Below are 27,457 nucleotides of genomic sequence, written 5' to 3'. Positions count from 1 at the left end.
TTAATTGACAGCGGATAGCCGGTAACACAACGGAAGAATAAAACAAAAATAAAAAATGATGGTGTTGTGTAAACTGGGTCAAGTGCCTTCCCAAACTAAATAACATGTTCAGACTTCCTCCCTCCAAAGAAGACATTTCCCACAAGATAGTCTTCAGGCTTCCCATCACATAAACCCTACAACTTTATCAATATTTCAGTGAGGGAAAGTGTGAATGAAATTTATTCTAGTGGACAAGTGACGGTGGCAACAGATAAGTCAGCAGAAGTGTTTAAAACTCCAGCTAAGGGTTTTGGCATTATCTGGAGGGACAAGATGCAATTGAATCTGATCGCTGCTGGCAGAAAATCAGTGCTTATTGAAGCTCTTAAGGCCACGACAGCCGCGAAGAACCGAAAATTTAAGCAGCTAAATAAAAGCAAAATTGAACCAATTTTTTCTCATTTATTTGTGTAGGTATCAAGAGAATCTTCCCAGGCAGGGTGCATTTGTTCTTGTGTGTGTGTGTATACGTGCGTGTTGTGTTGTGTTAGTGTGCATGTGCAAGTGCATGTGAGTGAGTGTGTGAGTGTGTGTGAGAATGAGTGTGTGTTTGGGTATGTGAGTGTGTGAGAGTGAGTGTGCATGTGTTTGTGTGAGAGTGAGAGTGAGTGAGTGTGTGTTTGGGTATATGAGTTTGTGAGAATGAGTGTGCATGTGCGTCTGTGTGTACATGCACATGTACTTTATCTGCAATGTGTGTAAATAAATGTAATTACTGGCAGTTAGCACACCGAAAGGATGTGAACAACAGAAAGTTACACACACGCTATTCTTAAGCAGTGGCCACTAATAATGTTAATTAATTAATGTTATTTGTCATGCTTTATTTTATATGCAAAACAAATAAACAAACGTGTGCTGCCGTTCGGCCGTGGCTCCCACAGTAACTCAGGCAGGGCTCACTTTGGGTAATCTTCCCTTGCTAAGTAACCTGATTGCAGCAAATGCAGTAGAAGAGTAAATGTGGCGTAATGTGCTGTGGCAGACATCGCAGCGTGAGAAGGTCATTAATGCCCACAGGTCTGCCGTCTCAGCAGGAGACTTCCCCTCGCACTGCCTAATTGTTTTGTACTTTCAAATCGGCTTCCAATGGCAAACTAAAACAGCACAGACTAGAATAAATACTGTAGCTTCAGAAGGCAATTGTAAGTATTAGACTAAACACCTGCACTATCATTATTTAGTATTATTCAGAATTATAGATTGACAAATAATTTAGTGCTAAAATTATGATATAACAGACATCACAAATGGGAAACCAGCAGTTCTTATTGTGTGTATAAATGTCACCCTGTGCAGTGAATGATTCTTCAGCTGTTAACAATGTTTCAGGACACTCAAATGCTAGAGGTGCAAGTTGCTCAGGATGAACATTTGTTTTTTATAGTTTATCGTCTACTGTAGGTCAGTTAAAGCGATCCTGGGACAAAACATTTTTAAATAGAGAATAGGGGGTTAGATTGTTAAATTTGTTCAGTGTAAAGATAATTGTGCATCTAGTCCTTACACGTGTGATTTATAATAAGTTCATGTCATTTGAAAGGTCTCTCATATTGTATAAGAGATGTCCTTTAGCGTAGTTCAGCTTCGCGGTCCTCTCGCACAAATTGCCCGAGATGACATCACACAACCTATTATCTAGTATAGTCTAGTGTAACTTGATTCATCGCCAATCAACATTGGTTTAAGCAACGTTTAGGACCAGGGGACAGTATCAATGAATTTAATTTAATTTGCTCAATGGATACAGCAGTTACAATTTCTCACAGTGAGGAGCGACTCTCAATCATTGGGCTACTTTGTAGGTAAAGTAAGCTGCTGTGTGTAATCAACGGGACACATCGAATCATTTGAACGCAGGAGTAAATACCAACCGATGCGTTCGCTTTACTGAATGTGCATTTGTGTAATGATAGGGAAATCAAAGCGATCATAAAGGACCACCATTGTTTAACCAGCAGTCTAATCAAAACATCTGCATTAGCAGTCCATGTCAAAACAACATCTGTACATGTATCACTCTTATCATTATGACAATACTTTTTAATTCCCTTTTTATAAAATGCTTTGCAATTTGTGATTTAAATCGGTTGAATTATACACACAAGCTCAAAGGCCACAATTCTTAGAAATGCAAAGATAATTGTCAGTACCTGAACTACCCACTGAATACTGAGGCAGAAATATGAATTGATAATTAATGAATTCTTATTATGGAACGATACAGTTTTGTGGGGGGGGGGTCTGTTTAAACTACGGTATTGCGTCTTTTTTTTATTGAGCACAATGAGGCTGGTAAGGAATGTAAATTAAAATGCAGTTAACCTGCACTTGAACCAGTGTCCTTCAACCACTAAAAAACATCTGCAAACAAGCTAGACTCACAGCCCTGTGTACTGAACAGATTTGTTGCTAAGAGAAGCTATACATGGTGTATACATTTCCTAAAATGAGATAAAAAGTTTGTTGACACACTTTTTTTTATTTCTTTTGAGGCGCTGATATCGGGGAACCAAATACGTTTGCAGTGTTATGTTTGCGGGTGAGTGCCAATATCACCGCTCACATTTGGATTTATACAATACATCAAACATGACATTAATAACAGACGTACATTAACAAGAAATCAGCTTTTCAGAATAGAAAAAAAACTACACCTGAGATATACTGTATTTAAAAAAAAAAAAAAAAAAAAAAGGTTTTCGGGTGTCATAAATGTCATTTTAGGAGAACAGTGATATGAATCTGCCAGTTAAAGCATCCAGATTGCAGATTAGACTCCACTGGTTTGTGTTTTGGCTGTATTACAGGAGACTGTGATCAGGATTGTAAATCGACCAGGCAGACGGAACGCTGATGCACATTTCAGAAAAAGTGTGTATGTTTTATTCATCTCTCCTGTGTTGACACAAGGCTCACGAGAGGAGGAGAGCTAAATTGATTGAAGATCGGTAAAAAGCTTCCGCATACCAATTTATATGATAAAGAGATTGTATTTTTAGGGAGGTTATGGCCCAAGAAGGATCTCACAGTCAAGTGATTGGCTTTTTATCTGAACTGACCGGGAATAAAATATCTCGTATGAGAAGAAACACCGACCTGTCGCATAGAGTTCATGTAAACTGGACACTCAAACAGTTCAGTCTGTTCGGCCCGGGCAGCAGCTGTCAGCAGGACCGGCCGGAGGATGACGTACGGGAGTGGAAAAAACTCCTCACTGGGAAAATAAAATAATATATACATGGAGAGAGACACGGATGACTTTTAAAAGGCAGCAATAAGCGATTGCTTCAGTTACGAGCACACGAAACTGATGGAGTGATCAGAAAAAACTAATCTAAACTTTTGTCCTTGAACCAAGAACAAACCAGCACTTGCTTGGAGTTTCTCATCAAATGTTCGAAAACCTGTACTTCCTGAGAAGTATTTAAAAAAAAAAAATGAATATAGGGATATAAAATAAAAAGACACACATTAATAAAGTATCACCTCTTATTAAATAAGGCAGCCTGAGGTTTAACCAATGATATAACATTGTTTTGCAAAGAAAAGCATACACAAGCACTGCAGAATTGCATCTCTTATGTCACTGAGGCACTTAAAGGAAGTGGCTTCTCAGAACGAATGTGCTTCTGCAGTTTATACAGCTGAAAGGGAAAAATTTGTGATGATGCCGTTTCAAGAACCATGCAGACACCCTGAATTTCTACTCTGATGGCCGAAGGCAGGGCTCACTCCATTTACTGTGAAACAGATTACATAATCACAGAGAGGACTATTCAATATCTTTGGCTGCAAGGATTAAAGTAAATATTATACACAGAAGAAATCTTATACTGCCAGGCTGTGCAGATATGGCTTTTACCCCCAACAGTCAGCTGAAACAGTGGTTAAGCGGAAAACAACAGTGAGAAAAGTTTCTACAAATCCTATTAAAATTATGTAAGGCTTCATGTGCAAGCCTTCTGATGTTTTTTTCATGTTCTGTACAAGTCTTTTGTTTTAATAGAATATCTGTAATAAAAAAAAAAGATAAGTTAGGCGTTAGCAGTCACTTGTTTTTCACCTTTTGTTGAGCGGTATTTTGACGCACATCGGTGAAGGTCACTGTCTATACTATAATCAGACGTCTACATGTTTATTTGCAGTAGATTAGCAAAAGCAGTGATGGAGGAGAAAAAAAAACATTAACCTTTTCACAGTGTAACCTGTCCCTGCCACTCTTGACGGCAGGAGTGTCAATCAGAGGAGGAGACGAGACACACGGGGAGGCGGGCAGGGTGGGACGTTTTTAAGCTCTACCTCGACTCCTCAAGCATGCTGCTGCTGAAATCCCAAGACGCTCCTTGAAGACAAAGCCCCTCCAGGATCAAATGATGTGGCTGCAGGTCCGGTGGGGCGGTCTGGGCAACGTCACAGCGCAGCACCATCTGAAACCAGCACCACACACAGGACGTTCTTTCAAGAGCGTGAAACCCCCCAACCGATTGTCGAGCGCGAGGCGAGTGATGTGTTTTGGGAGGCTGAGGATTCTGGTTCCACCTACAAAACCGCCTGCAACAGTTGGGGAACCATTGAACCGTCGCAAATGAATACTCTCCCGGGACAACAAGGGAGATACTAATAGGTTTTCTACTGGATGAGATGAAAAGAACTCGAGCGACTTCAGAAACATAATGCCTCTGAAGAACAAAAACATTGTGACATTTTGTTTTCTACCCTGCAGTCCCACGACTACAAGAGCCTCTGTAATTAAGTATCAGCTCTAACAGCAGAAAGGCACTGACCTCATCAGGTAGACACGCGTGCGCTGCGGCAAAAGCCTGCCTCAAGGACAGGACCAGGGCGGCCGGGTTGGCCAGGCCTCCGAGCCACACCGAGGAGACCGTATCGTCTACCCACCGTTTTAACTGGCCGTGCTTCGTCTTTAAATCTGTGCCATGGGAGAGAGAGGGGAAAAAAAGCAGCAGACTACAATTCAGAGCAATTTTAGATTTTAATAGGGTAACAGACAAAAGGTTAATTAAGCAAAACGTGGCACTTCCTCGCGCAGTGATTTAATCCCTCGTGATGACCAAGTGTAACAGTTTGGTGACTATCATTTAACCCCGGGCTGACATTAAATAAACTGTTAATAAAGAGTGAAGGTGACACATTGAGATAGTTCGAGCAGGACGTGTTCTGAGGCCTAATAAACCGCTAAATGGTAACTATTTATCAGCCGAGGAGGAGAGACACAGCCAGGCATTTGCGGGAAAGGCTCTCCACTGCTTTAAAGACATCACTGTAATTATTTTCCTTAAACTGCAAATCACTTCAAAGCTGTTGTCAAAATTAATTGAAAGGATCTCTCTCTGAATCTTAGCCTGGTGTATACGAGTGTGGATGTCATTGTGAAGGTGATGCAGTTCTAGCTTTTTCTACAAGCAAGAGTTTATAACAGTCGTACATACTGTGTGTGTGACATGTACAGCAAACAGTCATAAGAACAAATGATCAACCAATATAAATCACATCACCATCAGCCAATAACGATCAAATACTTTTCACATTATATCTGTCCTTAAGTACTATATCATAAATTAATCTGCTTTTCGCCTTATCCTGCCTTGTGTGTGCGTGTCTGTTTTAGACCCTGCCTATACAAGTGGTCACCCACACAGTGTGACAATATAAAAAACAAAAAACTGCCAGGAGACCTTCTCTCAGTCAGTAAAACAGGTCTTCAGATGGTTGCTCTCATAGGTACCTTCCATCCAGGCCTGGAGGGAGCTGGTGGCCGGTCGGCAGTGGGGGTGCATCCAGGAACGAGGTACCCTCCGCCTCCTCAGAGCGCTGGACGCCTCGGCCAGGTGGGCAGGCAAGACCCCGCCGTCCATCAGGGTGCAGCCGGAGAGCGCCGTGACCTGCTGCCCGATGTGACACAGCAGGGTGTTCATCCAGTCGCACTCCTGAACACGGAGGGACAACAGGGTCAGTTTTCTGCGCACACTGCTCTGTCAATCACCATCAGAGCTCTTTAACACAAAGACACTGCGTGGAACTGTGTATACTGCCAGTGACAGAATAATCACGGTTTGAGATTTGTTCTTTTATGCATCAAAACACAATGCATAGCTTGACAGGAATTTTATTTTTAGTACGCCTACTTCTTTCTCCCTCGTTCCCTCTCCATTAACCAGAGTGTGGGATACACAGTAGGTTAAATCTGTAATTTAATCCGTGCTGCCTCTCACTGCAGAAAGAGCCTGTGTCATTGAAGTTACAGAAACCATTTGTCGGTCGGTGAACAATCACTGGAATCTGGCAATATATGAAATGAAATTATGTAACAAAACTGCATAAACTTTTTCAGATTCTGCAGATACAGACATTTCAAGGCGAAGCGTCCTATTAAAGGGTTCCTACACCTTCATGTTGTGTAATATCCTCATTAACGATCAGTGTAACATTACACAAGTGTAGATTTGCAACTTGAGTATCTCTAAAAAAGTCATATTTCAAAAGGCAATATGAACTGTATCTGGGAACAACACACCAATTCACAAACTGTGAACCCAGTGCAAAACCAAGGGGGGAAAAAGTGTAGAGAGAGTCATATATTGACACTATTGGTCTGTAACTATATTTGTCCATGTTTTAACTTCCAGGTCAGAAAGGAATGGAGTATCCCCCCCCCCAATATTATTTCCGTTAATTATAACACTCTTTGGGAGCGGTTTTGAAAGATAAATAATTGTCACTCAGGAGCAGGGCCAGACTGAATCTGCCGGCGCGGATTTTTTATGAAAAAGCGTGGGATTTACTCAAGCAAGTAAAATTCACTCAAGCCCGCGGAAAATGTATAAAAATAAATCTGACACCCGAGTTCCAGGGCTTTCAGAGGGTCTTGGGATTGGCTAGATATTCATAGAGTCACGATCTGTGATTGGGTAAAAAATATAAGATCTCTAGGCTGATGACATCACAACTTTTTATTGTCACTATTTCAAATTAACTATACAGGTTGTGAATATTTGTTTCTGAAGGAATATTTTAAAATTACATCAGTAACTGACTGACCAATATGTTTTTATTTTTCAAATTGTGTTAATTACATTTTAATTCAATTGCCTAAGTTTAGCAATATGAGCTGCAATGAAAATGCCCTAAGATTAGCGTCCTTGTGGCAATGATTTCCGGTCATAACAGCGAACTACAAAATGTATAAGACATATCTATCTAGCTAATTTATACAATCTGCTTAACTAAATAATTTACTTTCCCACTTTTTCAAACCACACTCAATACACAGACTGCCGGTTTGTGTTTGGAAACATAACTTAGTGCTCGAATTCCTGTGAATAATAAATAAATAGCAATAGCTGGCTGTGTATGCAGCTTTTAGGTGGGTTAACACACCAGCTGTACAGTTGTGGTAGTTTAATTGCACTGCACATATTATACACTTAACAGTGTTTTCATTTACTTTGTCAAAGTATTTCCCAAACAGACTATCTGTGAGGAAGCCATTGGTCGGGTTCTTATAGCACAGATTTACACAGAACTGCGCAGATCTGCAGAATTCCACTGATTGTGCATATGGACTTTGTCAATGCAACTACTATAATTCTAAAACGCTTTCATCCAGGTCATTAAAAACTTAAATGGTAGCCTAATGCCCCATCATATTAGCAAAATGTTGGAGCCCAAAAAAGCTTCCAGTCAGGTCATAAAAATACTAAATCTTTTTAAAAACCTAAAATAGCCTATAGTGATAAAAATAAGATGACCGTGATAGGAACAAAACTACCCTAATGGATTGGATTTAGCATCCCTGCTGTAGGGGATACTGGCTGAGTTTTTGTGTACATCTGTTTAGATCAAATACCTCTGTTTCTTGTTCTCAAAAGCAAAATGTAAATATTTGAGTGTTACCTTATAGCTGGAAAAACATTGTCATTGTTTAAACACATGTATTGGCTTGTATTGTAATTTAAGGCTTCAGTCTAATGGATGTACATATTGGTTATGTTACGGAGGTGTAATAAAGTAAAAATAATAATTCAAGTATTTATTTTGTGTTGTTGTTGCATAAAACAATATAAAATTAATTAATGCAGATTTTCTGCAGAATTTACAGAAAAAGTTCTGCAGAATTTAGACTAAACTTCCGCAGATTCCATCTGGGCCTGCTCAGGAGACGGACATCCAACACGCTCTGGGAACTACAGTGAGCGCAGCTACATACACTGCTCAAACTGTTTAAATTATACTGTAGGCTAACACACCACAACAATGTAAAACACACGAAAGACACGTTTGACAAGATGGAGAATGAGAATATGCCCAGATCTTTTTCCTGTGTTGGCAACTAAATGAAGTGTTTGTTCTATTTTTTTCTGAAACAAACAAAAGCCTTTTATTTAATTCTACACATTCAGTATACTTTTAACATTTTGTTCCTTTAAAAAGAAAACAGATGTAGGACTTTGGATTCGGTCAAAATATCACCTTGTGCTCAAAGCCTTCTAATCTAAGCAGTTGCGTGTATCTATTAATGTTATCTATTAGCATCCTGAAACAGCTTAAATACAGTTTTTTTGTAGGACATTAAAAGTGTTATCACAATATTGCTACCTGGTCTAAATTTTGCATTTTAAGGTACTGCAGTTTATAACATGAATCTATTGGTTTGTTTTTTGTTTTGACTTCTTTTAAATCTCCAGTCTTCCAAAATCCCCACATGCATCCAAGTGTGTCCAAGGAACAAACATTTCCAAAGACCGTTGAGATCTGTTTCGGTCTGGATTCAATAAAGTCCCAAAGATGAAAAAAAAAAAAAAAGAAAATAGGCATTCAGTTTTGATAATGTTTTCGTTACAGTGATCGCCTGGAGGAGTTTTTTTTTTTTTTAAAAGCACAAAATGTTAAAAACAGAATGTGCTACACATTTGATATGGGTAATTAATAGTTTGCCAGTTAATATTGCGGAAACGTACAAATGGCTGAAAGATGATGTTTTGATCAGAGCACAAATAGCAATCAGTCAAAATGAACATGAACAGGGTGGTTTCTATAGCTCAGGGACACAATGTTGTATTTCTATTCCTCTTTTACTTGTTAGCTTTTAATAGACATTTACAGATTCTTAAAAGACATTCAAATTCAAAACCTTAAACATCAAAATGTTCACTTCATACAAGGATACAAAAATGATTGCCTAGCTAAACAATATTCAGTATGTTTATTCTGAATTGTGGTACTGGAGTGCAAGGCTAATGGGAGAGATCTGACACTATAAACAATGATCACTACATCACTGTCTACCAGCGCCTAACTGAAACTGACTATTGTAAGTTTTGTTGTAACGTTTTAAATGGGTTTCATGTGAAGAATTTGCATCTTCGATTTAAAAAGGCTGGGATCACTGCTCCTGGACACAAACACAAAATATGAATACACTATAAAAATAACTAAATAAATATCATAATCCCCAGAGCAACGTTATCCCTGAGGAACTGCCGGCGCGTCTCCGATGTGGTTAATAAAGTGGTGTCATAGCACTTTGAAAGCGCTTATCTAAATAGAGATATACACGAGGCAGTACTCTCTTTAACCACCGCAATCTACAACTGATACAGTTTCAATTTATGCCATACAAAGAGCTTTGGCCTGTGATGTCCTCAGCTACACATGATTAATGGTCTGAATGCCCGCGAGAGTCCACAAAGAAAACTGCCAGGGGAAGCAAATGCAGCCAGTTTTACATTATCCTGACTGCAACAAACTAATTCCATGGTGTCAGCGCTAGCGCGACGCTCCTGATTATGAAATATGATGCGTGTTGAATTTAATGGCTTTCCCCTGCCCTTCGTGCGAGTTCATTGCTTTCCAATGTCGCCGGCTGCTCTTGTCTGAGTGGTAATAAGAGGCAGAATCATATGGTCTTCCATTATGTGTGGTGCCTCTATAACCACTGTGTGTTTTACAATAAATTGCGTTACAGGACCTTACTCCCCGGGAGAGTATTCAAGGGTGCCAGGAGGTAAACTCTTTCTTTTATTATCTAAATCCTTTTGGAGAGAGAAAAAAGGACAAGGGAAATTATGTGGGGCTTTTCCAAACAATCCTTCTTCGCACAAAAGCAGACGTTCTCCGGGTCAATTTGAAAAATGTGTCGCGAAAAAATAACGCCACCATTGCAATACATCTTTTAACTCTTGTAATATGTTATTATTGTCAAAAAACTGTCACTGCATATGAACAATCAATATGCATTTTCATAATTAACTGTACCATCAAAGACACAGTGATTATGACATTGTACAGCAGGTATGAAACGACAGCAAAAACGATAACATGCAACATACCGGAAAATCAAGTTACTGAAATCATTTAAAAGTGGGAACAGGTTTGCTACAATGAAGTGGAAGTCATAAATTTGAAGTCATATGCATAAAATTTACAAACCTGGTAGAACTAATTACAAAAACAATTACTGAGCCGAAGTCATTGTAATTTGGCTTGCTTGCCTGTAATGAACTGTCAACACAGTATTAAATCAAATGCAGTAGTGATTGCAATAGTGATAGTAATTGTCTACAGTATCATGATAAAGGATTAGCATTATGATTAAAGAAAGGCCGTCAAGATTTAGAAAACAGACCGAGAAGGAAACTGCCAAAGCAATTAGATGAGAATTTGATTGTATGCATGTATGTATGTATGTTTTTTGAACATGCCTGAAATAAAAAAATCACAAACCGTTCCAGGAGCACAGAAGGCGATGTACCAGTGATTTTATTACATATGATGTTTAACAGACTATGTGTGTTTTTTCAGCTAACCAGAAATGACATTGGTGGCTTAAAACTTCCGATACGCTTATTCCCTGAACTCTTTAACAGTAAACAGTCCAGCGACATCTGCTAGCCCAGCATACGGCCCGAGACGTTTCTGTTGATCTCGGTAATTTATACAGACTTTCAAAAGCGTTTACATAAACACATGCGGTCCCAGGTAAAGCGCAGGGAAGGCAGCGCTGAGCGAAAGGACTGGTGTTCATGAATATTTATCTCCACATGACAGGAGAGCATCGGAGACTTATTAAACTTGGTGCTTGTTAAAATATATATATTTTTTTTCTTAAAGATGAAACGCGCATACACAAGCAACATCCTTGACCTTCGTTAATTAGCTGTGCAAACAAGAAGGGGAAAAAACACACCATTATCCTACATAATCTGTTTTGTATTCTCGGAGAATGACTCTGATATGAGAGAAAAACAGCCTTCAGACCTGCAGTCGATAATATATAGACACATCAGTGGCACCAAACACTGTATGAAGTAAAGAATCCTTTAAACTTCAAATCCTATGGTGTACATTTCTGTGGCAAACTTAAGTGTCACCAGGGAGCAGAATCCCACCTCAGAGATTCACCTTGAAACCCCATAATAACAAAACACCACAATAAAGTTTACAATCACCATCGTACACACAGTTCCTCACAGCAAGTGGAGTAGAACTTAACGTTGAAGGACTGGTCTTACCTGTAGCAAAGCATGGCCCACAGCGTCCATGGAGTCTGTGTTTTCCATTTGATCTGAGCCGAGTCCTGAAGGGCGCTGTGATGCACTTCGGGGTTTTTGGAAGTGTGCGCCAATCTAACAAGAATTAAAAAAGCTGTGGATAAGATATGACAGTGTAGTGCCGGCCTGTTGTATCACGGCATTGCAGTCAGTGCCCCCCGCCTGGACAAATGGTGGAAGTGAGGGACAACGGGGAGGGAAACATGAATGTGCAATCTGCGGGTGTTATGGAGGGTCAGTCTAGTGTTCTGTGTCCCCTGTTCCCTCCTGTGTTGACCTGAAGCGACAGTCATTGTCAAGACAATGAATAAAAGAGTAGTTTCTATTTTCACCACACTGTGCTGTTTTCTGTTTCAGGGAACCCCCATAGTTTTAAAGAAAGAAAGAAAGAAACATTCAGGTTGCAAAAGAAAAACCTTCTCAAAGATTTTGTTCACCCGAAAAATCGAGCCCAAGTGACTCGAGGCGTTCCTCGTGGTTTACAACTCAATCGCTGTTGATTAAAAGCCGCCCGCCGCCACGCGTCTCACCTCCAGCAGCCCTGGGAGTTGTTCCAACACCAGATCCAGAGCAAGGCGCAGCGCTGCGGTCCCCGGGGGGGCGGGGGAGTCTTCATGGTCCGATGATGGCAGACCACACTGCAAGGCTTCGTAAACCACAGACAAATTACGCAGCAGCCCGGCAACACTTGGCACAAGGGAGAAGAGAGAGGGGAAAAAAGGCGTATTCAGACAGTTTCTGACTTGCCCCGATCCTGATGTTTTGGAGGGAAATGGATTTCCACACACTACATTAGAAACGAGCAATCAGTTACAGCACTACATCCAAGTGATGTCACACAATGTCAAAGGCTAGTTACAATCCTTGTCACCGAAGCAGAATTGTTGATGTCGTGCTTTATCCCCCACCCCTCTATTCATTCCATTTTGGTAAATTGATTCCTAACGTGTAGCAATTAATTTTGCTTAAGTGTGATTAGAAGAGTGCCGATCAAATGACCTGTATTTACAGATTTAACTCTGAATTAATCTGATTTAAGTGACACACTGTAATACACGCTGATGGAAAGTAAACAAACAGGCCTATCAGAAGACTGTCGACATCTGTCACCAAGCATCAAACTCTCAAAGGAGGTAAACTAATCTATTGCACCAATCAGTCCCCGAGGTCAAAAATCACATAAGCTTCTCGTTCCCAAATAAGAGTCTCCTGGCTCGTATTAAACATTGTGTAACTGCGCACAGATTTACAGGTTGGCTTTACAAGTTAGGCAACCTGCCAAGATAGATTCTCCACCAGTAAAACGCACACAGATTAAGGTATCTCATGTGTAAAATTCATTCGACAGCAGCAAAAGCCAAATGAATGGTAATTACTTTATGCACAATGTGGCTGCAATAAACCAAGATTGGATCTTGCCTTTTCCGTACGGCTGCCACTTACAAATCTCTGATTGTTTTAGATATTACCGATTTGTTTTTGTTTTTTAAATAATAAATAAACTTGTCACTGTCTTGGTGGCTTATTTCCATCAAAATGTAGATTTTGAAATAAATAAATATGCAAATGACGTGTACGGTTTGTTTTCACGGATGGGGTTTTATTAGAGGAAATAAAACACACAGATAATGGCAGTCCTCCAGACGCATCATCACAGCTGGGGTTTAGCAGTAGCTGCACATTTTTCACTGGGTCCTTCGGGGGATTGTGGTTCTCCGAGGGAACACTCCTGTTAAGTGTATAAAGAACCGCGGGTCGGAAAAGACGCACAGGAGTCATTGTGAAAACTGGCAGCGCAGACCGTGGGGAAGGAGTGAAGAGTGACACATGTGCCACACGCTCATTTTAAATATTTATTTCTGTTGTGATGTTCCCACTCTGACTTTCCGTTGTGAAGAACGAACATCATTTAGACTCAGACAGCCAGTGCAGGTTAACCGATGGGTTGGCTCAGCTTGTCCACACTAAGTCAGAAAATGTATTTCATGTATGCTAGTAAAACAACGTCCATCAGGATTTTGAAATAGTTTCCTCAACGAAACCTTGGCCGTCTGATTAGACGAGAGCAATCCATCCCCAGCACCTGCTCTCTCGGGACACCTTTCCGAAGGCCAGGCGTTGCCGTATGACGGATGGTGAAAAGGGACCTTTATCTCACCCATTGGAAGGTCACTCCTGCCGTTAAAGCGTATATGATTCCTCTTCACCTGGAGATCTGCGTAATTATGACCACCCAGACTGTATTCACTGTGTGAAATCGACAGCTCCATTAATGGGAAAATAATCAAGTCACTTATGTGCGTTACTGTGGTCAAGGTCAGCCGATAGCTGAGGACAGCAGTGTGTGGAGGGGTAATGCTTTTATTGGCTTAAGCAAGGTCAGGTTACAAAAAAAATAAGGAAAAGAAAATGCCGTTACAGCAGTATTACAGAGTTTTATTTTATTTGAAAAAATGAGCCACCGCCGGTGTGGAACGCAACTGATAAAACTGTCAATTTAGAGAATAAACTATTGATCTGGGTGAAAGGTGCAAGATCTGTACTTTGCTGTAGTACAAAGACTATATTATGTGCTGCGGAAAGGAGATGGGGGGGCAGGCTGCTGATTATTGCCTTTAACTGGGTAGAGAAATGCAGGCTGCACATCACAGAATAAATGGAAGGGGAAGGAGTTCATTTCTAAGTTTAATTTACCTGGATTGATGTTGTAGTTTCCGAGTGCTCTTGTGGAGAGCCAGTGCAGAACAGTGGCCGAATTCAGGTAGATTTTTGCAAAGCCAAGAAGAGTAAAGAGCACAATCTGTATCTGCAGCTGGGACAGGCATTACGAACTCCCCGATGGCAATTTCACCTGAAACCGGCCACACAGATATTGTCAAAGTAAATTACTTTTCCACATAAGCATAACAGTTTGCGTTCATTAAAAGCAATACTTTGTGTGTGGCAGAAAGATGACAATGCATTCATATGGCCAAATAAGCCGGATGGACAGTGGTTACAGACAAAACTATAATTAATGCTCTATGAAGAGGTCAACGTGAGGGATCTCTCATGTGCAAGGGCACTCGAACTTCACTTGAGCCCATTACCAAAGCAGTCAGGAGATTGTAAATACTGTGGGGCTACAAATCGGTTGTGTTCATCTTAGAGATTGACTTGCAGAACATATGAAAGTTTTATCTCACTCGTAATCACAATAAAAATGTAATAAATCTTCAATTAACCTAAAAAGAAATCACAGTAAAAATCCTGATAATTGGGAGAAAAACAATGTGTGATGAAGCAATGTGAAAACAGGTGTAGGTCAGATCTGGTATTGTTGAAGGGTAATCCAGGAAGACCACCCGTGTGCTGAAGGTGTTGTGGTGCAGTGGTCTGGGCTCGGTGTTACCCTGCGGCTGCAGGCTCTGGAGCAGAACCTCTCGAGCTAAACCCCGGATGTACAGGGCGTCCTCAGGGTCCGTGACAGCGCTCGTATACATGTCACTGATCTCCTCGATGAGCGCTTTGATGAAGGATTCGCTGGGGGCGTACAGACCAGCACCACTGGAAATTACAGCATCCATGGCCTGACCAGAGAGACAGGTTTTATTTAGAAAATCACCAATAAAACCACATATCTCTAAAAAGGTACACAACAGAGCCTTTTTATAATATATCCCATCTAATTTATCTTACAGCATTCCGTAAGTTTTCCTTGTGGAGTCCATCGGTCAGTCAGCGTTTTGTCTTCAGCGTTACCGCGATGCCTCACTCACCTGCTGCAGCTGTGCATTGGTCACCGGATAGAGCCGACTCAGCCCAGACCCGGGCAGGAACTGGGACCCCACTATCAGGCCGTGAAGGACACAGGCATTGAAGCAGATCTGACGAGACCACACGGGAAGGTCACGAACTTCGACCCACACCTGCTTTTCAACCTGCTCCAAGGCTGACACGACTGCTGTGAAAAGAGTCGAGCGAAGAATTACACCTCTGCGTGTTTATCTCATATGTCACAAGGTTGATTGACAAATGTTCTTCAAATGAATATAGAAAGTATATAAATATATGTATAGTGCGTTTAATTATGCTATGAATTAGTTTGTTAATTTGATTATGCTATTAATTTCTACACTTTTTATCAAATTATATGGTTTCCTAGTATTTTGAAAAGGTGTTAATTCGAGAACTAACCAAGTCGATACTAAATGTTTCACTACTTGCAAGTTGCAATGCAAGACTGATGACTCTCCTTCTCCTCCAAAGCTAGTTTTGATTTTTACCAACGTTATTCCTCCTTACCCATGGGTAACAGTCCCCCCTGTTCACCACACAACAGATCAGATGCCTCACTCTCTCTCCTCAGGTGGTGAATGAGCAACACATGCCAGGACACCTTTCAAAAAGACCATGTGAGAGTAGCTATTACACGAACAGAAAGCACATAGGGTTCTAGTGGTCCAAAGCATCACATTTCCTCTTCTTTGTTTTGCTGTGATTGAAAGTAAATCCCACACAAAGACATGAATAATTCAAAACACTGTTGCGATGTATGACGCAGAAAATTCTCATCAAGGATCTGGTGAAGTACTGTCTAAAGTACAAGAAGAAGCAAAAACTAGTACAATGAGGGACACAAAAAAGAATGAATCTCTAGGAAAATAAAAAAGCAATGAAAATAAACTCAACAGATGTATTGGCGAGATGACAGTCTTATACATGCACTTTGTATACACTTTAATAATACAAATTGTATTCATGATGTTCTTATTATTACTGTACTATTTTTTGATTGATCTTTTTCTGTACTTTTCACAATTAACATTTATTTCCACTTCTCTGCCTCTCTAGTAGACAATTAAAGGTTTGTTGTAACTTTACTGCTCTAACCAAGGTAATTACTTTAAGATTTACTAGGCAATTTCTTTGGTAGACAAAGTTCTAGCTAAATAAATATTTAAATGATCTTACTAGATATATATATTCTACCATTTGCTATTATGGTTAAACGTAGTGTTTCTTTAATCGAATACCTGATTAATTAAACAAACCGACCATCCATAAAACACTGATGAAAGAGAAAGGAAAAAAGTCAGTGAGCTAAACTAATTTGCTGTGAAATGTATTTTATTGGACCATCTTCAATCTCTACGCAGTTTCATTACACGGATTCTTATCGAGCAAATGCAAGCTGATTTACTAGCAACTCAATTGAGTGGGTACATCGTTTTAAATTGGAACCAATTTGTTTTTTAACCAATTCGGCATTATCCTTCTAGTGATGCAAAATATACTATTTTACTTATTTTTTTTCTTGGTCAATACAAAAGACAAAAAAGTGTCTAATCTGTCAGAGTGTTGCATAAAAAGTACAAAGGCCTTGGTCCAATTATACGCAAAGCAAACCTCTTAAATGTCAAGCTATTTGCATTAACAAAAGCGCACTGGCATTCAACACACATTAGCTGCACACAGTACATCTGTCACATCAGCTAAGCCGAGTCTTCAGCGGAGACGGCAGCTCCTATCCCTCAGTTCCCCAGCCTGTATGTAACCGGGACACCATGTCTATTAAAATGATAATGTCAGATGACAGTGGGCCCTTCCCGAAGTCTAGTCTCGATCCACTCCACTCCCGAATCGTCAAAATACAACATGGCTAAAATATACTGCATGAAACAAAGCAAAACAAGAGCGACTGCTGAAAAGAACAACACTTGGCGCCGTGTCTTTATAATTGTTTCTTAGAAATAAATGCAATCCAACATCGCTGTAAACGTATGATCCTGTTTAGCTGAATCAGTAGCTTAGGCCTCTGTCAGCTCCATTATGAGCTCTGCATGGCTGCCAGTGCCAAGTCCCAACTGCTTTCGCCTTAAACTAATGCTTCCCAACACTAATTAAAACCTTGATTAGAAAATTGTTTTACTGCTTTATGTCAAAGCCTCACACTGAGCTCGACTGCAATAAAATGCTGCTCTTCGCGCCGGTGAGTGGGGGGGCCTCGTGTTTGCACATTGAAGCAACAATCAAAGCCGAAATGCAGGCGTCGGAGCTGTTAACCGTTTATAGATGGGGAATTAAAGTACAAATTCCTTCATTCAAGCCATAAAAGATGGAGGACACTTAATAAATCGGGTGAAGCTTGTGATATTAATGCAGTACACCAGGGGTCGATCGCGAGCTAGTACTCGATCTCGAAGCCTTACAGAGTCGATCGTGACACATTTAAAACAAAAGCGCTCAAATACATCAGATTTTATTTTTAAATGTTTTATTTATTTTACCATTTACTAGCCAAGTTAGAAACATAGGAAATAACTTTGTTATTATTAAAAAAAGTTTTTGCCTTATTCCATACACAGACCAGAAGTTCTTGGTTAGTGGTGTAGACTGGTCGAAGAAGGTGAAATCCTGAGTCATCCAGCCTCGAATGTTAATTACACATTATTTATTTCTGCAAAGTTCTATGTTTTTGATTTGGAAATAGTGTCCAAACAATTAACCGCTATCAACGTTTAATTTAATTGTTTTTTTTGTTTAAAAAAGCACCATGAGTGAAGGGCCATCTACTTCAAAGATGGCAAAAACCTATCATTTTCATACTGAGTGGGAGGAGGAGTATTTTTTTACCACCATTAATGACAAATGTGTTTGTTTAATTTGCAATGCACACTTGCCTCTGGCAAAGAAGGGGAATGTTGAAAAACACTTTAAATCGGTTCATAAAAACTATGACGAAGACTTTCCAATTAAAACAGAGCTCTGAAAAAAGAGGGTGAGTGAACTTAAATCATGTTTAAAGGCTCAGCAGTCAATGTTCACCAAGCAAACCACCAAATCCAAGGCAGCAACAATCGCTTAATTTCGTGTCAGTCATTTGATAGCAACACACAAGAAACCATTCGAGGATGGTGCGTTTTTAAAAGAGGCTTTTCTTGAAGCAGCGGATGCATTGTTTGACAATTTCAAAAACAAATCGGAAATAATATCCGCTATCCAAGATATGCAGCTTTCGAGGAACTCGGTAACTCGCCGGATTGAATCAATGTCGGAAGATGTCTCATTTCAGTTAAAAAATGGGATTGAAAATTGTGTGTTTTTTTCTCTTCAGTTTGATGAATCCATCGATGTTGTTGACACATCCCAGCTGGGTGTATTCATTAGAATGGTTTTCGATGATTGCAGTGTAAAGGAGGAACTACTGACAATAATTCCATTGAAGGAAAAAACTAGAGGACAGGATGTTTATTCTGCTTTTAAAAAATACATTGCGGAACATAAAATACCAATATGTAAACTTGCGTCCATTACAACAGATGACCTGCTATGGTTGGATCGATCAATGGGTTTGTCTCGCTGTGCAAAAGTGACCCCGACTTCCCCGCGTTCCTGAATTACCACTGCATCATACACCAGCAAGATCTGTGTGGGAAAGTTCTGAACATGAACGATGTTATGGACTTTGTTGTTAAAGTTGTAAATTCAATTTGTTCAAGGCCACTGCAGAGAAGGCTATTCAAAACTTTACTTGACGAAATTGATGAAATTGAAATTGAAAGTCCTACAACGATTCAGAGATCTTCTGCCTCAAATTAAGATTTTTTAAGAATCTAAAAATGAACACCACCAACAACTTGATGACAAGCTGTGGCTTTTAGAGCTGGCTTTTTTGAATGACCTGATGGCAAAACTGAACGAATTAAACATGGAACTTCAGGGAACACAGAAAGACATTACTGAAATGATAAGCTCAGTTAAAACCTTCCAAGAAAAAATTAAACTGTGGATAAGACAACTTCAAAAGAAGGACCTGAAACACTTTCCCAGCATGAGTGAAGAAGTAGAAAAACAGAAGCAAACAGAAGGGAACCTCCCATCTTTTGAAAAATACACCTCTCACTTGGAAATAATTCTAGCAGAATTTGAAAGACGCTTTGCAGATTTCAAACAGCTGGAGCCGGTAGCCACCTTTATATCCTTTCCATTCATGGCCGTTGATGTTGGTGAAATTGCAGAACAAATTAGGTCAGTGTTTAACCTGGACAAGGCAGACATTAAAAATTAAATAATAACCATTCAAAATGACATCCAACTAAAATGCAGAGCTTCAGATGCTACTTTTTGGGCCCTGGTCAGTACAACAAAATACCCAGAAATGAAGAAAGTCGCACTGTGTATTAAATCACTTTTTGGATCCACTTACCTCTGTGAGACTGCATTTTCAAGCATGAAAATAGTAAAATCAAAATAAAGATCAACAATGACTGATGCTCACCTGAATGACTGCATGAGACTTGCTCTCACAAAGTACACACCAAACTTCAACAAACTGGCTGATGATAGGCAATGCCAGGCCTCTCACTAATGGTAAGTTTCAGTAACAATAATTATTTTTGATTAGAGCCTAGGTAGCTCGCAAGGCTTTGGGTAAATCAAAAGTAGCTCCTCGTCAGAAAAAGGTTGGGGACCCCTGCAGTACACAGACAATCAGGGGTCTCCGTTCACGAATGCTGATGAAATCTTGATTTTGAAAACTGTCTCCTTTATTCCTTTATTCAGCTGGAGAAAGGAACTCGCGTCTGGAGTGAAAGCTCAAATACTAAAAGCATCAGCCGTATGTTACTAAATATCCAGGGACACACTGTGCCAAAATACATCTTTATAATGACTTATCAAGCAGGGCTCTCCGTTTGGAAGGAGTAAAGAGTAAAACACAGGAGAGGAGATGTAAACCACTCTTACTTTGTGGAGCTCCGAGAGGAAGTCTTCAGGAAACGGAGTTCCCAATTCTGCCAGGAGCCACACTTTAAACGGCTTCCTGCTCGTTTGCTCACCTGCAACAGCAAAGAGAAACATCTGTATCTGATTCAGCAAGGACTGGCTTCTCCATGCTTGCATGTGTCGCTAGGATGACCGTGTTGAAGAAGACAGTCTGATGATAATGCGGACCAATTGTTCCCTCTCCCACATAGCAGGATTTTCAAACAGTCCTACACCTCTTATCTTGTGTATAAACATCATCCCATTCATAGACTTATCAGGATTTAAAAATTCTTCAGTCACTAGCGATGGTTCAGGACATTTATGTCAGTGGTGCCAGTTTGGCAGGATGTGCATGTGCTTTTAATTGTTTATTTACGTTTAACCAGCATGAAAACACAACACAGGTTTGTCAGTTTTTTTTCTGTTTAAACAGAGAAAGGGGGTTGATTATTGCATTTAACTAGAATAAATGGTTGTTTTTTTCCCTGTAAATATAGTTATGTATACATGTGTGATTTATAATAAGTTAAAAGGTCATATGAAGAGTCTCTCTTATTGTATAAGATATGTTACAGTGAGGGAAAAAAGTATTTGATCCCCTGCTGATTGTGTACATTTGCCCACTGACAAAGAAATGATCAGTCTATATTTTTAATGGTAGGTGTATTTTAACAGTGAGAGACAGAATAACAACGCATTTCAAAAAAGTTATAAATTGATTTTCATGTTAATGAGGGAAATAAGTATTTGATCCCCTATCAATCAGCAAGATTTCTGGCTCCCAGGTGTCTTTTATACAGGTAACGAGCTGAGATTAGGTGCACTCTCTTAAAGGGAGAAAATCTCAGCTCGTTACCTGTATAAAAGACACCTGTCCACAGAAGCAACCAATCAATCAGATTCCAAACTCTCCACCATGGCCAAGACCAAAGAGCTGTCCAAGGATGTCAGGGACAAGATTGTAGACCTACACAAGGCTGGAATGGGCTACAAGACCTTCGCCAAGCAGCTTGGTGAGAAGGTGACAACAGTTGGTGCGATTATTCGCAAATGGAAGAAACACAAAATAACTGTCAGTCTCCCTCGGTCTGGGGCTCCATGCAAGATCTCACCTCGTGGAGTTTCAATGATCATGAGAACAGTGAGGAATCAGCCCAGAACTACACGGGAGGATCTTGTTAATGATCTCAAGGCAGCTGGGACCATAGTCACCAAGAAAACAATTGGTAACACACTACGCCGTGAAGGACTGAAATCCTGCAGCGCCCGCAAGGTCCCCCTGCTCAAGAAAGCACATGTACAGGCCCGTCTGAAGTTTGCAAATGAACATCTGAATGATTCAGAGAACTGGGTGAAAGTGTTGTGGTCAGATGAGACCAAAATCGAGCTCTTTGGCATCAACTCAACTCGCCGTGTTTGGAGGAGGAGGAATGACCCCAAGAACACCATCCCCACCGTCAAACATGGAGGTGGAAACATTATGCTTTGGGGGTGGACAGGGGACAGGACAACTGCACCGCATCAAAGGGACGATGCCTAGCCAGTCTCCAGACCTTAATCCCATAGAAAATCTGTGGAGGGAGCTGAAGGTTCGAGTTGCCAAACGTCAGCCTCGAAACCTTAATGACTTGGAGAGGATCTGCAAAGAGGAGTGGGACAAAATCCCTCCTGAGATGTGTGCAAACCTGGTGGCCAACTACAAGAAACGTCTGACCTCTGTGATTGCCAACAAGGGTTTTGCCACCAAGTACTAAGTCGAAGGGGTCAAATACTTATTTCCCTCATTAACATGCAAATCAATTTATAACTTTTTTGAAATGCGTTTTTCTGGATTTTTTTGTTGTTATTCTGTCTCTCACTGTTAAAATACACCTACCATTAAAATTATAGACTGATCATTTCTTTGTCAGTGGGCAAACGTACAAAATCAGCAGGGGATCAAATACGTTTTTCCCTCACTGTATATGCCATGTCCTTATACAATAAGAAACACTATTCACACAACCTACTAACTTACAATATATGGTACATTCTAGCAAGAATAAGCCTTTAATAGAAGAATACAGCAACCACATATGGGGATATTGTAAATTACAAAGGTGTTTTTTTTTTTCAACACAAATATTATCTTTATTAGTTTATTTCAATTATAGGGTGAGTAAAAACATGTAAGACGCTTTGACTGCCACACTAAAACATAACCACATTTCCCAGTACATTCCCACGCTGACACAAATGCTTTCTCTCACCTGCCATGTTTTTAGCAAGGTTCACTTTGTCCTGGATTTTCTTGAGCAAAGACACCGGTGCCAAGTGCACATTCTCTATAACCAGCCAGCCCCCACACTCTGTCATGTCACCCAGTGCCTCGTCAATGAAGCTCTGGCAGTCCTCTCTCACTGACACCACAGAAACAGAGATATCCCTTCCCTGAGAAAAAACAAGGATGCATCATGTTTCATATATATTTCAAGTGAATAGTGACTTCTGTGGTTCTTTAAATGCAATCTGTGGGAGTGATATCCTCAAATAAATCTTCTACACGACTTATTGAAATAAATAATTCAACCTCTTTCTTAATTGGAACACACACACACACTATTATATATATAGAAATGGAGAGAGAGAGAGAGAGAGAGAGAGAGAGAGAGAGAGAGAATGTGTGTGTTGTATATAAATCAAATCAAATTTTAGCTGCATTTGCATCTTTCAATGTTCTTAATTATATAATAAATAATACAATATTTTCGTTCTCTTCAAATATCAAAACACAATGTAGTGCAAATGTACCCTTTAATTGGCAAATATTATTTCCTGCAAAGTTAATGGTGGATCACTTACTGAGAACACATTTGAAAAGATCTAGAACAAGCATCATCAATAAAAGTAATCTAAAACATAACACAAACACTGCCATAGCATTAACACTGGGTTTATAGTGTCTAAATGGAAAACTGAATAAATTCCATGTTATAATTAATGCATATTAAATTCCTATCAATTGAAACAATCACTGAAGTTCAGTTAGTCTAACCTTCACAAATGCCAAACAAATGTCTCCGTTCCTCCCAGGTTATTTTGTCATCTCTAAACTTTTAAAAGCTCTTTGACTTTCACAACCACGCTCCTTCATTTCCCTGGGATGTGGCTCAGTTTTGATTTATGCAGACTGCAGAATCATCTCGGCCCACAAAATGAAGAGCTATGAAAAGACTTGAATGCTTTGTTCAGTGATTTCATAACCAGACCTCTTGTATGGCTCCTCTTTCAAGTGACCTTTTATCTCCCACTCACACAATCCTCAAGGAAGACGTAGTTAGGGCATATTAAATATATCTTTATTTTACAATGCAGTCGGTTATAGATTGTTTCTTATTGGGGAGTTTTTTTTTTGTTATGTTACCTTATATTGTAACACTCTTTTTATTCGGTAACAGATTGTTCTCAGCTGACATTTTCACAATGAGAAAAATGTTTTGCAGTGCAGATATCTTCATCTCAACTGTGCGGCACACAGGAACCCGGGGAATTAAGCTATATATTTATGTAGAGGTGTATCATATCGATGCGTTTCTTTGAAGCGCTGAATAAGTGTGGTGCGTCATGTCCCATGTAGGGGAGTGAATATTGATTTAAAAAATGCTGAGATCTGTGAAGAGCCCTGGTATTGATGGGTAGGGAATTGAACCACCTTGGCTGTAGGACCTCATAATGTAGCTCAGCCAGCTCCACTCCCCAGGGGCCCTTATAGAGGTGGATTTCACAGCAGGCAAGATAAATTGAACCATAAAAAAAATATATATATACATATGTGAAAGAAACTTGACTGCTATGAGGCACGTATTTGGAAAGTCATTGCACGAGTTGTCTACGCAATGGCTGACTTGCTAACCTACGATAAGCCATTCAACTTTTGACGTCCTCCTGGGAAAAACAAAAAAAGCCTTCCTTGACGTGCTGCCCCAGGCCCGGGATGCGTGTCAATGGTGGTTTATTTGAATTCACCGAGAGACTAGAGAAGAGATCAGTACCTGGGCGGCGCTGCGGATGACAGCTGCCGGCTGGACACTCATGACTAAGTGCTCGTTAGAGGGCCCATTATCCTGAGATAGACCTACTGGAAGAAGAACAAGAATCCCCACCCAGTCCTCCTCAAGACCTGCGAAGACAAAACCACACCGTCTCCGTCTCCACGACCTCACTGCGGGTTTGAGCTGCAGCAACAATACTTTGAACTGCTTAGTGACTCAAGCTCAGTATATAAATTCAACATTCAGGTGGAGGGGGGGTTAAACAAATGAGCCAAGTACGGCACATTGAGATACTGGGGTGCAAGGAGATTGACTCCATGGATGTTGTTTCTTGTATTTCTCTTTCATTTATTAGGAATAAACAGGGACTGGTTTCCACTGACTTACATTTGACGTCCGTGAGTCGAGGGTTAATCGTGCCAGCGTTGCCCTGCTCCAACATGTAGACGGGGAGGGCAGTAGCCAGCCGATCAGGCCGTAGAGCTCGGAGGACCAGGAGCCTGTGGATATCCAAGATCTGGCCTTCAGAGCCCCCCGGCGCGGTGTTATCCCTCACCATTGCCTCCTCTGTGTGGCAAAAGGATACTCAATTAAAGGCTCTCATTTCTTAGTTCAACATGTGAGACAAAAGACCATCACAGCAGCCAACTCAAAACGGTTACCATCTCTGATTAAACTTACCTTTAAAAGTGGTCTACTTGACCAGTAGTTACATTCATATAGTTATGGAGGTCTCTAGGAGACCAACAAACAAAGTGGAAACTGCTTATGAGACCAAGAGGCACACAGTAAATATTTCTGAGAATTCTTGCCAGGATTTATTCCCGTATTTATTCTTGCCGCTGTGAAGTGTGCGCCTATTGCGTTTAAAGGTATGCCCAGCTGACAGACGGACTAGCGGCGGCACGCCATCGCTGCAACATACCTATTTAAACCTCTTTAAAAAGCATTTCACTCCAGGGGGAACTGAACAGCATGTGGAGATCTTGGGAAAACTTCTTAAGAGGCCATTTAATGTGTGTGTTGATGTGACAGAGGAGCGCTGCTCCGAGTGGGAAGCCCAAGCAGTCCCCCGTGAACACGTCAGAGTTTATAAATACGGGAAATAAATTAGGGACGCTGATTTGTTTTAATAAAAGCTTTGTTATCTTGTGTATTTCATATTCGCCAGGTTTTCTAGGAAGATTTATCACTCCTGAGACTTATTTAAATATATTTTTACAAGACTCGGAGGTGTTAAATCTTCGCAAGATCTCTTATTATGCGTTTGGATTTGATTTATGGCCACACTCTGCCGATTAAAAGCTGTTAGGGGAAGCGCCGATTGTTACTGTGGGGCAGCGCGCTATCAGAACTGTTTATTAACAGTCTGGAGGCCTAAAACCAAGAAAATACTTTTATTGTTGAACTCAGAGAGAAGACTGCAGCATATTAGCACAGGGCGAGTGCAGAGTCAAACTTTTGCTGTGCTTCTGTGGAGCGAGCTGGGATCTCCATATTAACTAGGCTACTCCTTAGTTTATTAAATCCTCCTTAGTTCTCCACAGATATGATGCAGAGAACAGTGACAGGAGGCATTTATAAGAATTAATACACTCTCAGATGCTCTTAATGAACAGCCACTTCTCTGGCATGAATGCAACGCCATCTTGATCACATTTCTTTTGATTTCTGCTCAAAATCTTCAAGTGAACATCTTTCACGTTCTCCGTACCTTCTGCCACAGTAAATGCCTAACATTGCATACAGCTGAGCATAAAAACATGTGAAAGCCATAACAATTACTTCAAATAATGAGCTCAACTATCCACCACCATAAAAAATAATAGTCCCTTGTAATACGTTTAGCTTTATTACATAAAGCAGTCAAGTCACTATTTTCCCATAAAACAGATGAATTGGAAGAAATACATTAGCAAACCCCCACAGGCAGATGCTAATGTTGTAGTGATATACCGTACTTGGTTTCTCGTTCTGCCATATGGCGTATTTTCCGCGGCCCCAGAGTGTAGATTATGTCGAGAAGTAAAGTAATTGTTTCCTTAATAACGTGTGACAGCAGAAAAATGTGCAACACAATCACATATAAAAAATGCAAAGCGGTGCAGAGTTGAGGTAAGCATTATGCAATGAGAATATATATGTTTTTTTCCCAGGTTGAGTACCGCTCTTAGAAGAATATATTTCGGCCGCTGAAATCTTTCCCCAAGAGCACAGGTACTGTTGTGTGTCTGTATGTGATGAACTTTGCCCCTTAAACATTTAAATGTTGTTTCGCAGGTCCCTGAGGCAAATGCGCTGTCTTGATACATTCGTAACTTTATTTCTTGGGAAGGTTCACCCTTGGAATAATACTGATGCACTGCACAAACGCTGCTGGTGAATTTTAGATGCACTGTTTCTCAAATTCTCTATTTTCCAAATAAATAAATAAAAGTCCGCTTGTGGGGGAGGATAAGAAAAGAAAAACAAGTGTCTGGGATGAATTTCTTCTCAATTATAATTCTTGAGCTCAGAATTTGAGGATATGTCTAAAAACCATCAGTATATTTACTGAAATAAGAATTAATTAGTCCATAAAATATTCAGAAATGTTATTCTGAGCTGTGATGCTGCATTGTGGACCAAACGGTGAGACAAAATTAACCACTGAACCCCAAATAGATATGAAATGCACCATTTTAGGCCCTGATAGTCTTTTCCCCAACCCTAGCCAGTACTAAAATATTACCCTTATTTCAATTTCAATTTAACGCAAATTTTAGTTAAATTACTCAAAACAATAGTATAAAAACAACTTAAATGTAACCATAAGACCATTTAAACTTTCACCTGCGTCCATAATTAAAATGTACCAGACTAACTTTCCCATTTTCATTTTATTTTTTTCCTTCAACATCTACATCTGTAAATGCAGTAAACTATTAATTTGCCTAACACCTACATAAAAGTCAGAATCGTTTGATCCTAAACTGTGATGCCTATTCCACAATTTGAGAATAATGGAAAAATTTAGAAGCAGTATACAAAAAAATACAAAAAATACATTACATTTATTTGAAG

At 40.0% G+C, this 27,457-nt stretch overlaps 1 protein-coding gene across 1 annotated transcript in view; it reads right to left on the bottom strand.

Annotated features, from left to right (window-relative positions):
• LOC136718315 (dynein axonemal heavy chain 9-like) overlaps positions 1 to 27,457 on the bottom strand; it is a 38,512-nt gene that overhangs the window by 6,372 nt on the left and 4,683 nt on the right. The window contains exons 4-17 of the mRNA XM_066696002.1: positions 24,782 to 24,961; positions 24,395 to 24,522; positions 22,613 to 22,793; positions 20,343 to 20,434; positions 15,900 to 15,993; positions 15,374 to 15,558; positions 15,007 to 15,184; positions 14,310 to 14,466; positions 12,146 to 12,302; positions 11,577 to 11,690; positions 5,792 to 5,993; positions 4,830 to 4,975; positions 4,345 to 4,472; positions 3,142 to 3,259 (exon numbers count right to left, since the gene is read on the bottom strand). Of these exons, the coding sequence (XP_066552099.1) occupies positions 3,142 to 3,259; positions 4,345 to 4,472; positions 4,830 to 4,975; positions 5,792 to 5,993; positions 11,577 to 11,690; positions 12,146 to 12,302; positions 14,310 to 14,466; positions 15,007 to 15,184; positions 15,374 to 15,558; positions 15,900 to 15,993; positions 20,343 to 20,434; positions 22,613 to 22,793; positions 24,395 to 24,522; positions 24,782 to 24,961 (2,060 nt within the window). The remainder of the gene's footprint in view (positions 1 to 3,141; positions 3,260 to 4,344; positions 4,473 to 4,829; positions 4,976 to 5,791; positions 5,994 to 11,576; positions 11,691 to 12,145; positions 12,303 to 14,309; positions 14,467 to 15,006; positions 15,185 to 15,373; positions 15,559 to 15,899; positions 15,994 to 20,342; positions 20,435 to 22,612; positions 22,794 to 24,394; positions 24,523 to 24,781; positions 24,962 to 27,457) is intronic.

Source organism: Amia ocellicauda, chromosome 22 (assembly GCF_036373705.1).
Source record: "Amia ocellicauda isolate fAmiCal2 chromosome 22, fAmiCal2.hap1, whole genome shotgun sequence".
Lineage (NCBI taxonomy): Eukaryota > Metazoa > Chordata > Actinopteri > Amiiformes > Amiidae > Amia > Amia ocellicauda.
This window is presented reverse-complemented; position numbering and strand designations above follow the sequence as displayed.